Source organism: Mesoplodon densirostris, chromosome 17 (assembly GCF_025265405.1).
Source record: "Mesoplodon densirostris isolate mMesDen1 chromosome 17, mMesDen1 primary haplotype, whole genome shotgun sequence".
NCBI lineage: Eukaryota > Metazoa > Chordata > Mammalia > Artiodactyla > Ziphiidae > Mesoplodon > Mesoplodon densirostris.
In genome coordinates this window covers 32,842,179-32,855,349 of record NC_082677.1, presented here as the reverse complement: position 1 = coordinate 32,855,349, position 13,171 = coordinate 32,842,179, and the positions used below count along the sequence as shown (strand labels likewise).

Here is a 13,171-nt window from a genome sequence, read left to right as displayed (position 1 = left end):
AGCACAGGCTCCGGACGTGCAGGCTCAGTGGCCATGGCTCACGGGCCTAGCCGCTCTGCGGCATGTGGGATCCTCCCGGACTGGGGCACGAACCCGCGTCCCCTGCATCGTCAGGCGGACTCTCAACCAGTGCGCCACCAGGGAAGCCCCAAAGTACTTTTTAAGGGAGGATTGTTACATTTACTTAAGTCTGCTAATAATAATGATGAAGATAACGTGACTACCTCTGATTCTGATAGGGTCCAGTCTTCATGTGTGTGATTAGTTCCTTGTGTTGTCTGGGTCTTCCTTAGAAGAGGGTTGGAATAATGTGAGTGCACCAATCTCTAGTATCCGTCACACTTTGATTTTCATCATTATTTTCATTTCTATCCTCTTATTATTATTTTTTCTTTCTATGTGTGTCTTCTTTTTTCTCTTGTTAGAGCCATACTTTGCTAGAGTGTCAGAAGCATTATCTAGATCCTAAAGAGTTTGTTCAAACCCATGTTGTTGGGCATAGGGCTGATGGAATTGGGGTAGATTTTTGTCAGGAAAGGAATCAAAGTGTGGGAATCCTGGAGTTTTGGGGGTTGGCTATTTGACTTTTCCCCTGCATCTGTGTCCTCAGTGATGGCACGCTGTACCTTCCCTTCCTATGGTGTCTTCCTGGACTCCTGGAGTGTCAAGAACACAAAGGATCTGTGGTTTTATGCCACTTGTAAACTACCGTGTTAGTCTGCCACACTTGTATGGGTGCTGCTGTCAAAAGACACAAACTCCTAGGTCAAAAACAAAGGACTTCAGTTACCCACAGCCATAGCAGTAGCTTAAGTATCAGCTTTGTCAACCCCAGTTTCCAGTTTCAGTGGGTTGTGTTATAGGGACGACACCCTGAGCTTAGAGAATCCAAGTCTGCTATCATGGGCAGCAGTTACTCTGACTGATACAGGCTGTGATGAGATCCATTCCATTTGTTTCCTAGAGTATTTAATTAAGCCTGCTGGTCAGCAGTGCTTCAAGCAGCAGGTTGAGGCTGCCCTGCAGTACTGACCTCAGGCATGCCTTCCAAGTCCCAGATCCCATCAGCTGAACAAATCCCCTAAACCGTCAGGGTCTATCTTAGGACACCAGGAGGCTTTCTTATCTTCTTCTGTTGCTCTTTCACTGGGCCTGAGGTATTAATGATTGCACAGACTTCCCTTTGTTCAGCAAGGAGGCCATCTGGGGCAACTCTTTCATCTGTAACAACCCTGCCAGTGAGTTAAAGCTGACCTGAGTGCCTTGCAGGGCTGACGCAGTGTCACTGATTACTTCAGCTAAAACCAGGGACACATTTCGTATCATCTGTTCTAATTTGGTGACTCATCGTAGGAATAACTGTCTGCAGGTGCACGTATGTAGTGATCAGTGTTCTCTCCAGGAAACTCCCCAGAATAACTAAAGTTGACCTGGGTGTGGAGAGATGGCCACAGTTGTCTGTGGCTGTACGTGTGCTGGTACTGTTTCCTCACACACCTGAGCATCTCTTATGAACACCTCTGAGGTGTAAGTCATGGTGTTTTTGGAGAGAGAGGCAAGTTAATGCCTGGCTTCCCCACAAGATACATAGTTTTGAAGGTGCACATGGTGTTCCTGGAAGGAACATGTTGTTTATAGTTGTTGGGGACCCCCAATTGGGATCTCTGTCAGTTGGGGGGCTACCAGGTGGCAGTGCTTTCAACAAGGCCCCCCAGCCAGCTGATAAACTTTTGGGTTCTCAGTTCAGGAAACAATTGAGTCCAGTCTTTATTTTGGAGGGACTGTCTGAAGACATGGCTGCAATGGCAGGTTGTGTTACAGGAGCTTGGAGAACACAGATCTTTCAGAATGGGCTGTGGGTCTGCCTGCCCTTTTGCTCTGGAGGGGATATGCTGTCTCTGTCTTCCAAGATGGTTTGCTATACAGACATCCTTGTCAAGGTCTTGCAGAAGAAAAGCCATCTGTACCTCTACTTGCAATACATGCAGAGACACAGAATTGCCTAGCAGCAGAGAGCAGACTGTTGCACCTCCTTCTGTCACCTTTTTGGCTTCTTTTCCTTCAGCCTGATGCTCCTGGTGTTGTACACAAAGGTGTGCATTTGTTGTACCTTGATGTTGAGTGAACGGAACAAAACCTTCACTAATTTCGGTTCATATGATACTACAGAGTAGTACTACAAAGTACTCTGTACTTTGAAATATGTTACTTGGCAATAATCGACAAATATGACATTGAAACGGATAAGTTACAATGCCTTTTTGAATTTAGCCAAGTTTATTAGCTTCTGTTTGTTTTGTTTCCCTTACCCCTTAAATGCTCAAAATGTACCCAAGTTTAATTTTGCACGAGACCAAACAAAGGTCTTCCTATAATGAATAGTCATATCTTGATTTACTCTTTCTTTTTGTTTCAAGTATCTCCTACCCCCTCAAAAAAGTCAGTGTTAACTAGAGTTATTTTTAATATCAAGTAAGTCGTTTGCACATTTAATGAAGGATACAGAGTGTAGTAGAACGTTTATCTTTAGGATCACTGTTGGGGCATTCCAGGAGGATGCAGAGATCAATTTATTTTAATTCCTCTCTTTTTTTTACCACTACTTTTATTGAGGTTTGCAGCAGTTTGGTTGCTGTATCTGTATGAATCAAAATGGTAAACATATTAAAATGGACTAGTAAATAATATGCCATTAAAAGCTAATAAAAAATTAAAGAAACAGTAAAATAATATACTAACGTGAACTCATATTGTCATGTGGAGCACATACCTACTAAACTAAAAAAAACCATTTTTGTCCTAGAGTATACTGCCAATTTTCTGAGTCTAATACATTTTTTCACTTATGCTACAATAGACCACCAAAAAGATACACTTAATTCATGACTCAAGGTAACTGCAAAGTTTCATAATTAACCAGTCAATTAGTTAATTATTCAGAGATTGCCGTTCAGGGTTCTGCTAATTATTAGAACTATAAAGATGAATGAAATACACTGCTTAAGTCCTTAAGAAGCTTATACTCAGGAACTTATAGCTGGCTAATATTTCATATGAAAATTGCGATACTAGGAGTTTCAACAAAATGGGAGAACACAGAAGAAATTCATGATGTCTCGGGGGAGTGTCTGAATAAACATTTAAAAATCCAAGTTCTGTCTTGAATCCAACTGTTCCTGTTCATATAAATTAGGGCCTCTTGAATCCTTCAGTCTATTTCTCTGCATCTGTATGAGATATATGCAGTTACCTCAAGCTCTGACTTGTCCTCTTACTGTGTTCATTTACCGAATATTTAATTGGAAATATAAGTAAAATTATAGGACTTTACATATGCTGATATACTTCACTCTTTCTGTGTTTGTCTACATAATTTAGTAGTCTATTTCAGTTTATATTCTGAATTAACGCATGAGATTTTAAAATTCTTTGGAGTTTCTTTAGTTGCAGTTTAGGCAAGATATTTCTCTATAAGCATCATTTATTCATTTTAACTTGATAATGTAGAATTTGATTGTGCAAAGAGAGACAGATGATTTCTGCTATGGGGTAGAGAAGATGAATAGCGGTCTGACCTGTGTCTTCCAGGCCCAGATAGTAAGTATTCACAGATTCTGACAGAATTTTTATTTAAGTACTTTACTGGTGCTTGTTTCCAGTCTGAATTTAGCTTAGGAAGCTGATATGTTTTCAGTGTAGTATAGCCATCATTTTACATGTGAAAACATGTTATATTCAGGATGAATATGTTGAACAAGTGTGAACTTTCTAAAGAATGCTTGCTTTTGCTGTTTGTTGGATACCTTTTCAATTCCTTCCACATAATCATGGAGAAAGCATCTGTGCTGGTGGCCTTTGAAAAACCTGGACAGGCCTGTGTTCGAGGCTCAAGCATCACTGCTGTTAGTATACCTGGAATTTTGTGCTTAAACTTGTTTGTCTGAAAAGGGTTGGAAACCAAAGGTTAAAGATGCATAAAGTGTTTATTTTTTCTCCTGTTTGTGTTGCACATAGTGATAGACAGCATTAAAGTAAATTGTGTACTAGAGGAACTTTAGGTGATGTATATTCACATACGAAGAAACCTTCTCACTTCATCTTCAAGGGCAGAAAGCTGCTTTGCTGATTAAGTGATGTAAATTCCGGCATGTGTCTTTGTCTTGCTGTTTAACCTCTTTCTACTTCTAATGATTTTCCTTTGATCATTTGCCTTGTTCTTAAGATTGCCTTTGATAAGTTCTATCCCTCATATTGAATATCTTTGAGATTTTTGCTTACAGTTTATCTACTTTGTCCCCTGTTATATGTCTTTACCCCTCTAGTTTACAACATTGCTGACATTTGTCCCACTATTTGTAATTACTGTTTTGGCTGCTTATTTTGCTAATCCTTGGCTATGTGGGGTTTGCTGGTCTCAGCTTTTGTAGGACATTTTCAGTCTGTTGCTGCTCTTGAGGAAATCCTCAACTGTCCTGAATTCTAGCTGGATATGTGCATGCCTGTGTGTGCAGACACATCTTTATAGCTAGAAGTTATGTTAAAAATACCTTTTCTCATGTAAGGCTCCTTTTTGATAATTGGGGCAAGAGTAACAAATGAGTTTACAGCATTTACTTTGCAAATCATTAAAACTGAGTACCTAATACCTAATACCTAATACCTAAAGATGTGTCTTACTTATAAGCCTTGTTTAAACCAAAGGTTAATAAGCAGTATTTCTAAAGTATAAAGGTACATTTGGAGCAAGGAGAATATTTTAGAGCCAATTTTAATTGTATGCTTTCATTTACTCGTTGCATATGGTACATGTGAGAAGGAAAATGTTTTCCATGTGCAACAGCAGTTCTGTCCCTTTGTAGAAACTTCTCGTCAAGTCACCAATTTGCCAGATGCAGTGGTAATTACCTTATTTGACCTATTAGAGCATTTGACACAGTTGATCACTCTCCCTGTTGACACACTTTTCTCCCATTCTTCCAGGACACCACAATCTCTTCATTTATCTTCTACCACGTTGATAGCTTTTTACTTTTCTTTAACTCAGTTCCTCAACCTTCAAATCAAAACCTACAATTGAAATGTCCCAACCAGTTCTTGTACCTCCTCTTCTCTCTCTCTTTACTACTCTCTCGGTTATTCCATCTAAGATCTTGGTTTTTACATACAAATGCTGTGGTACTCTCTTTCTCCAACTGGAGTCTCCTATATCCAATTTCCTTTTCTAGTTTTTTCGATGAGGATCAATAATAGACAATATTTCCAACTTAACATCTCCAAAACTTAAGTCCTGATCTTTCTTCCCAAGCCTGTTTCCTCTGTTTATGCTGATTTCTTTTTCTAGCTTAATAAATGTCAGTCTTTGAATTGCCCAGGCAATTCAAACTGTGGATTCAATCTTGCCTCCTCTCTTTCTATAGTAGTGATTTCTGTCTTTTTCATTTCATAGCTGCATCCCTAGCACCAAGAAGTGCTTGGCAGACATCATTAACAGGCTTGGAAGGAATGAAATGCATGAGCTAGTAAACAGAGAAGGTCTGGTGCCCAAAGATAGAACCTTCAGATAAGTTAGGATGCTCCCAGGAGGGCAGAAACTCTTGTTTTCTTACCCTTTTCAGTTCCAGAGGAAGGTAGCTTTTGCCTGCTGTTGAAACTGTTAGTATGGCATAATTAATGCAAATTAATGGAGATCATATATGCTACATTTTTGGAACATCAAACAGAACATGGTGATTGATTCTTTATGATGAATATCACAATTTCATTATTTCCTTGAGCTTCTGTTAACTTTCCAGCATTCACTAACTAATTTCTTAAATGAATGTATGATTCCTAATGTACATTTCAATCTCAGAATTTTAAAAGCAGGATTTATGCTATTCTTTTATTATTATTTATGCTATTATAATGCTATATGCTATATATACGCTTATTATTTATGCTATGCTATTGTTTCTTTCCTTGCATTTTATGTCTCTGTTAATGGTCCCACCTCCTATCTAGTTGAACAACAAAGGTGGGAGGACTTGTAAATTCTTTTCTTTTGCCTCAACCGCATGTTCACCCAGCCATCAAATGTTTTTCAAACGTTGTTCAAGACCTCCTCATCGCTCAACGAAGCTACTTGTATGATAGCTTCTTAACTTGAATCTATTACCTCTATTATCGCCGCTCCTGCAAAAAATCCTTTATGATTTCCCCTATTTCCAGCTGAGTCAGAAAGTTCTGATTCGGCACATGGAGCTGTGCCTCATCTGTCTGGCTTCATCTTTATTGAGTCCTTCCCCTGTTCTCCCACTTCCCGCCTTACAAACTGCTCAGGAAATCTGAGTTCCTTGTAATTCAGCAAAAGAGCCCAGATCTTTGAACATGTAAATTGCTCTGCTTTAAACATCTTCGTCCTCCCTTTCATCTGGCTGTCTCCCTATTAATCCTTAAGAGTCAGTACTGTTCCTCAGCTTTCCTTGTTTTTATTTACTGTCTCCACATTCTCCTCATATACTGAACACATCTCTTACAGTACATAGTATATTTGTGTTACTGAGCCTACTTATCTTCACTAGGGTAGGCAACATGTCCTATTTTACCTTTTTAGTTCCTGAGCCTTTTCTACTGTCTCTAGGAATTGAGTTATATGGGATAGATGCCAGATTGGCTCCCACTTATGCTGGTATGCTATACCAGTGTGAAATCATGTGATAAAAAAGGTCTAAATGTCTCAATATATGTATTAGAAACCTAGAAGGAACTCTTTGGTCTTTACCTTGATTATAGAATTTTTTATCTGTAAGGACATAAATCAATACATTTTACTGTATGCAGACATATGTTTACATGATATAAATTAATCAAAGAGTGGTTGTAGGTCATGATAGTGGCAAATTAGTGTTACAATTGGGAAGGGATCCTAAAGAATTAAATTCATTATTTCAGCTTAAGTCAGTTTCTAGTTTTCCTTTTATGAAAAATTGCCTTTTAAAACGTTTCCTGGGAATAATTTGGATGATTCTTTTCCCTTCTTTCTCCTCAATTTCATGCTAATATTCTACACATATCAACTTTCCATTTAGGTGATATTTGCTGCTAATTTTTATGTTGTTTATTTTTGCTTCTTTCTTTGAGTTGTCTATAATTTGCATCTTTTCCTGGAAACCTGGTGACTAATACTAATTTAATTTCTCTGAACGTAGAGAAATTAAATTAGTATGCTAATTTAAATATTTGTATGCTGTTTGAGATCTTTTAAAATGCTGAAAAAAACATTTTGGGTATTGGGTAATGACTGGCAAGGAAGTGGAAAGAAAGCATTTTAAACTTGACTTTCTGACATGAACTGGTTACAGCTGAGTGAGCGTGTACTGGAAAGGTAGACACCGTTTTAAGTTTTTTCTTTTTTTCTTTCAAATATGTTTTCCTTTTCCCTCTCTTTCAAGTTCTGACAGTAGAGGCATGCTGGCCAGATTTTAGTGTTTAGATATCAAATAGAACAATTACAATATATTTCAACCAGCAGGAACCGAGACCCCTGTTGGTGTCTTAATCCCAAAATGGCATTTTAAATTCATATAAACCTTGCCTTAAGGGATGGAGAAAGGACAATTTAGGGAACAGCATGAGGTTAAACACATTGATCTGTAAGCTGGTCTTTCTTGTTAGATTTTGGTAGAATGTGGACTTAGAAAAATAACATCATCAACAACAGCAAAGAATTCCTTGCTTCTCTAGAAGCAACCTCTTTTGCTTCCATTATATAGATTTTGGATGATGAAAGATATAATTCAGCCAGGGATTTAAAAAAAAGGAGATCCAGGTTGAAAGTTGGAGTGTTAAATATGAATGGGAAAATACAGCGATTTTTAATTTTCATCATTTAAGTTATATACTAAAGCATTTAGTTAGCTATGTTATTTCTTTATATCTTCTTAATAAGCGTAACACACAGTAAACTGAATTTTTGTCAAAGTGTAGGAACCATTGCCTGATAAGTTAACTTCTAGTAATTAGCTGTGCAATGTTCATGATATAATTTTTGGTTATAACAAGCCCATTAACTAGTTTCAGGCCTTTTTTAACTCTCGTTGACTTAAAGTCTTTGGGTTCCTCTTGATGAATGGGAAATTATTTTATTATCCTATTTTAGGATAGGATCTATCTAAGGATATTTATAGTTTTTCAACTAGTGTGTGTTCAGTTTATGTCTTATGTGTATGGAATGATATTTTTGGACAAGAACTTAACTTTTGCTTGGAGTGAATTAAAAATTCCACTGAAACTATATTTCTTGTCTAATTTATAATTGACTAAAATATTTTACATACAAATTATCGTTTTAATAGACTCACCTGTGAAGGAAGATATTTGATAATACTTGGAACACAGCCTTGATGTTTCAGTTCTATTACTCCTTTAATGTCAAAATCCAAGTCTAAGTCTTGCTGTGTAATTTATTGTAGGTAGCATGTATGCAGCTTATCAATGCCCTTGTTACATCTCCTGATGATTTGGACTTCAGGCTTCACATCAGAAATGAATTTATGCGTTGTGGATTGAAAGAGATATTGCCAGTAAGTGCCCTGCAGTCTCCTTATTAATATTTAAATTAGAGAAGTACTTGAGTAGGGGGAAATTTAGATAAATTACCTTCAGGAATAATTTATCTGTGGGAAAAAAGGCTTGAGTGTAAAATCTATTTTTGAAATAGATGATAAGGTTTGAGTATTATTTAACACTTTAAGTGTTTGAATGCTGTAAATCAAGTTGAATGGTTGGTTTATTGTTTATGTTTATCATTAATTTTTTGCATTGTTAAAAACAAAACTGTTCCTTATAATTCCTATTTAATATCTCTAGAATTTAAAACGTACTAAGAATGATGGCCTGGATATCCAACTTAAAGTCTTTGACGAGCATAAGGAAGAAGATTTGATTGAGTTCTTCCATCGCCTCGAAGATATTAGAGCTGAACTTGAATATCCTTTTGTTCTGAAGTCTAATCAAATATGTAAAATTACTGCTAACCCTTAAACAGCCCTCACCCCATAAAATATTAAACTTCTGAAGCCATTTCTAGATAAACGATATAAAATCAAACCTTTATTGAATCAGAAGGATGTTTGTATAAACCTTTTTTATTTTATTAGTTTATGTGTGTTTTTGTGAATACATGCATATGCAAATGGATGTTACAATCTACAAATGGATGCTTTTTAGACAAGCCTTTTATGTATACATGTACAATCTGTTCTTTTTGTTTGGCACCTCCCGTCCCCCTAGTGCCTTCATCATTAGGAATAGGTGCCCTTAGCCTGCTGGTTAGTTCCTACCCTGTACCTTGGGTGTATCCTCATATGGGCCTTTGTTAATTCTGTGCATCTGCAGATGTCTGTGCTTGTTCAGAGATCTGCCACCTTGCTGTCTTCCACTGGGGCTGCTCCATGGTAGGTAATGCCTGGCACCAGCCCTCTTGGTCAGGGCTCCCCCAGAACCCAAAGACTTCATTCACAGCCAGCTCCCCACTACTCTTTCTGCCAGCAGTATCTTGGCTCAAGAGAGGAATATTGGTTGGAGTTGATTGTGGAGGAGAAGCCAGGAAGTGTCAGGTCAAGTTGTCATTTGCACATAGTTTTCCCTCTATTCTCATTCCTAACTACATGTGTTTTATTATATGCTGAGTGTATATGATGCCTATTTTAGGTTAAGATACACAATAATCTTTCGAAGCCTTACAGAGCAGATTCCGTGTCACATTATTGCAGTTGTTCGGTATAGAGGATAAATAAATCCACATATTCCTTAATCAGTTTACTGAAGCGAATGATCTTCACAACATGGTGTGGAACACAGTTAAGGAAACCAGAGCAGAGGGATATTTCATTTCAATTCTGCAGCATCTTTTGCTGATTCGAAATGATTATTTTATAAGGTAAGAGGAAGGTATATTCTAATATTTTCTTTCACTAATAAAATTCTATTAATTGTGAAATTCACCTGATGTTTGATTCAGGCAAGCAAATATTTTTAAGTTTTGTATTTCTTTCATAATATTGATTCATAGAATGCACTGTTTCCTCTGGGCATATATTTAGGTAGAAGATGGTATAAAATGATATTACTATTACTTTCTAAGCTCCAGCAGATTCTTGGTTACAACTTTTCAGCTGAATAAAAATGCAGACTAGCAACAAATTACTAGTTTACTGCGTGATGAATAATGTTTTCTGGTTAGTCCCTAGGCAATAGGAATGGCAGATACTAAACATCACTTTTATTAGTGTTTAAGTAGCTAGCAAGTTCCTTAATAATACAGTTGTGTTTAATGTTGCTAATGTATCAGAAAGCTAGACAAATGACTTTTCAAGTTTGATTATATCCTAGACATCTTGAGCGTAACAAATTGTTTAAAGAAAATAATTGTTTATCCATGTTTATCTGTAGTTATATATGGATAGTAACACTTAAGCGGCTGGATTGTTATGAAGATTAAAATGGTAACATGAGTGAGACCCCTAGCCAAATATCTGGTATATGGTGTATGCTCAATAAATGTCCTCTCTACCCTTTTAACTCTTTCATTACTGTTTTATGAAGGAAGCTGAGATCTTTTTGAATATAAAACTATTTTGGTCACCTTTAATTTAATTTTGCTGAAATTTTATTCTCAAATACTATGGGTTGTATGTCTTTTCTTACTGTAATTTCAAGTAGGAGGAGTTGCTAGACAGTCTCATTCAGGCTGTGTCCTCTAGGTGATGTCAGAGGGTACAATTTAGGTTTTTGATGTACCTAACAAGTGAATAGAATAAAAGTCCAAACATGGTAAAACTTTAGGTTCTTCGAGATGAGTACAGATCATCCATCCTACCTCTTTCCTTTGTAGAATTGGGAAATCCCAGTGGTATTCTAAAATAGAGTTCAGGAACCTGTTTTGAGACTTCATTTGCTTCTTTCTCACATTTTATTAAAATAAGACACTTTAAATATTTAACCACTTTAATAAATGCTAGATAAAAAATACTAATACTTGATTAATAATATTTTTAAGTATCATAGGTACCCCACTAATTGTAATAATGTACTATTCTGAAGATTTACCTAAAAATAAACTTGGAACTTCCATTTATTCTAAAGTAGCCCCATCCTATTCTTGATACCTGTGTGGTTGGTCCTGTCAACCTCTGATTTTTTGCCACTTGAATTTCCAAGAATTTAAGACTGCTGTTTGCTTTCGAAGCATTGAATGTGTCTACAGTGTTACAAAGGGGGTTATTTAATCCCTTCATCTGTGTTCCAGGGAGCATGTGGTTGTGTCTAACTTCAAAACAGATTAAAAAGCACAACTGTAGTGGGGCACACTCAGGTGAGCCTTTTACTTTAGTGGAATCAAGAGTCTAAAGAAATATTACATTGTAACATTAACAAAGTGACATTGGTGAGGCATAGAAGTTCATCTAGTTTGGTCATTTTTTGAGTAGCATCTTTTAAGTTTGATACTCCTCTATGTTGCCTTCTTTCTTGGCTCTTTAAGCCTGAGGCCCTTGGTCTTTGTTCCAGACATGGTTGCTATGAAGGCAGAATTCTTCCCATGACTGCTGTAGTGAAGATGATCCCATTGATTCTTTCCTATGTTCCAAAATTCTCAGTTATTTATTACTGTTATTGTTGTTGTTGATTCTTATAGTGAGTATACATTTATTACAAGATAGAGTCAGAATTGTGGTCACTTACATAATATTTTTATTATATATTCATCCTTTTAATTAACATACAGTAAATTTACTCTTTTTGCTGTGTAGTCCAAGATTCATAAACCTTGTTCTTTTGGTTTTACCTTCATTTTTCGGTTTTACTATCTCGAATGGACCTAGATTTCACCTTTCAGAAATATTCAGTTATCTGAACATTTTAAACTGATGAACATTTAAAATTAATATTGAAGATACACCAGAAATATAGCTACACGTGGAACAACTCCTACAGAACACCTACTGAACGATGGCAGAAGACCCCAGACCTCCCAAAAGGCAAGAAACTCCCCACGTACCTGCGAAGGGCAAAGCGGAGAGATTCCCGCACAGAGGATCAGTGCCGACCGGAACTCACCAGCCCGAGTGGCTTGTCTGCTCGCCCGCCGGGGCAGGCGGCGCTGGAAGCTGAGGCTCGGGCTTCGGTCAGAGCGCAGGGAGAGGACTGGGGCTGGTGGCGAGAACTCAGCCTGAAGGGGGCTAATGCGCCACAGCTAGCCGGGAGGGAGTCCGGGAAAACTCTGGAGCTGCCGAAGAGGCAAGAGACTATTTCTTCCCTCTTGGTTTCCTGGTGCGCGAGGAGAGGGGATTAAGAGCGCTGCTTAAAGGAGCCCCACAGACGGGCGCGAGATGCGGCTGAAAGCGTGGAGCCCAGAGACGGGCGTGGGACGCTGGGGTTGCTGCTGCCGCCGCCAAGAGGCCTGTGTGCGAGCGCAGGTCACTGTCCACGCTGCCCTTCCGGGAGCCTGTACAGCCCGTCACTGCCGGGGTCCCGGGATCCAGAGACGGCTTCCCTGGGAGAACACACGGCGTGCCTCGGGCTGGTGCAACGTCACGCCGGCCTCTGCCGCTGCAGGCTCGCCCCGCACTCCGTGCCCCTCCCTCCCCCCCCGGCCTGAGTGAGCCAGAGTCCCCGAAGCGGCTGCTCCTTTAACCCTGTCCTGTCTGAGCGAAGAACAGATGCCCTCCGGCGACCTACACGCAGAGGAGGGGCCAAATCCAAAGCTGAGACCCGGGAGCTGTGAGAACAAAGAAGAGAAAGGGAAATCTCTCCCAGCAGCCTCAGAAGCAGCAGATTAAAGCTCCACAATCAACTTGATGTACCCTGCATCTGTGGAATACATGAATAGACAACAAATCATCCCAAACTGAGGAGCCAGGAGTCAGTACTGTGCCTCTGAGGTGGGAGAGCCAACTTCAGGACACTGGTCCACAAGAGACCTCCCAGCTCCACATAATATCAAACGGCGAAAATCTTCCAGAGGTCTCCATCTCAACACCAGCACCCAGCTTCACTCAACGACCAGCAAGCTACAGTGCTGGACACTCTATGCCAAACAACTAGCAAGACAGGAACACAACGCCATCCATTAGCAGAGAGGCTGCCTAAAATCATAAAAAGTCTGCAGACACCCCAAAACACAGCACTAGAC

At 38.8% G+C, this 13,171-nt stretch overlaps 1 protein-coding gene across 3 annotated transcripts in view; it reads left to right on the top strand.

Moving 5' to 3' along the window:
• DIAPH3 (diaphanous related formin 3) overlaps window positions 1–13,171 on the top strand; it is a 550,032-nt gene that overhangs the window by 171,755 nt on the left and 365,106 nt on the right. For all 3 annotated transcript variants that reach the window (XM_060080302.1, XM_060080301.1, XM_060080303.1), the window contains 3 exons: window positions 8,455–8,561; window positions 8,848–8,966; window positions 9,803–9,919. In XM_060080302.1, coding sequence (XP_059936285.1) covers window positions 8,455–8,561; window positions 8,848–8,966; window positions 9,803–9,919 — 343 coding nt within the window. The remainder of the gene's footprint in view (window positions 1–8,454; window positions 8,562–8,847; window positions 8,967–9,802; window positions 9,920–13,171) is intronic.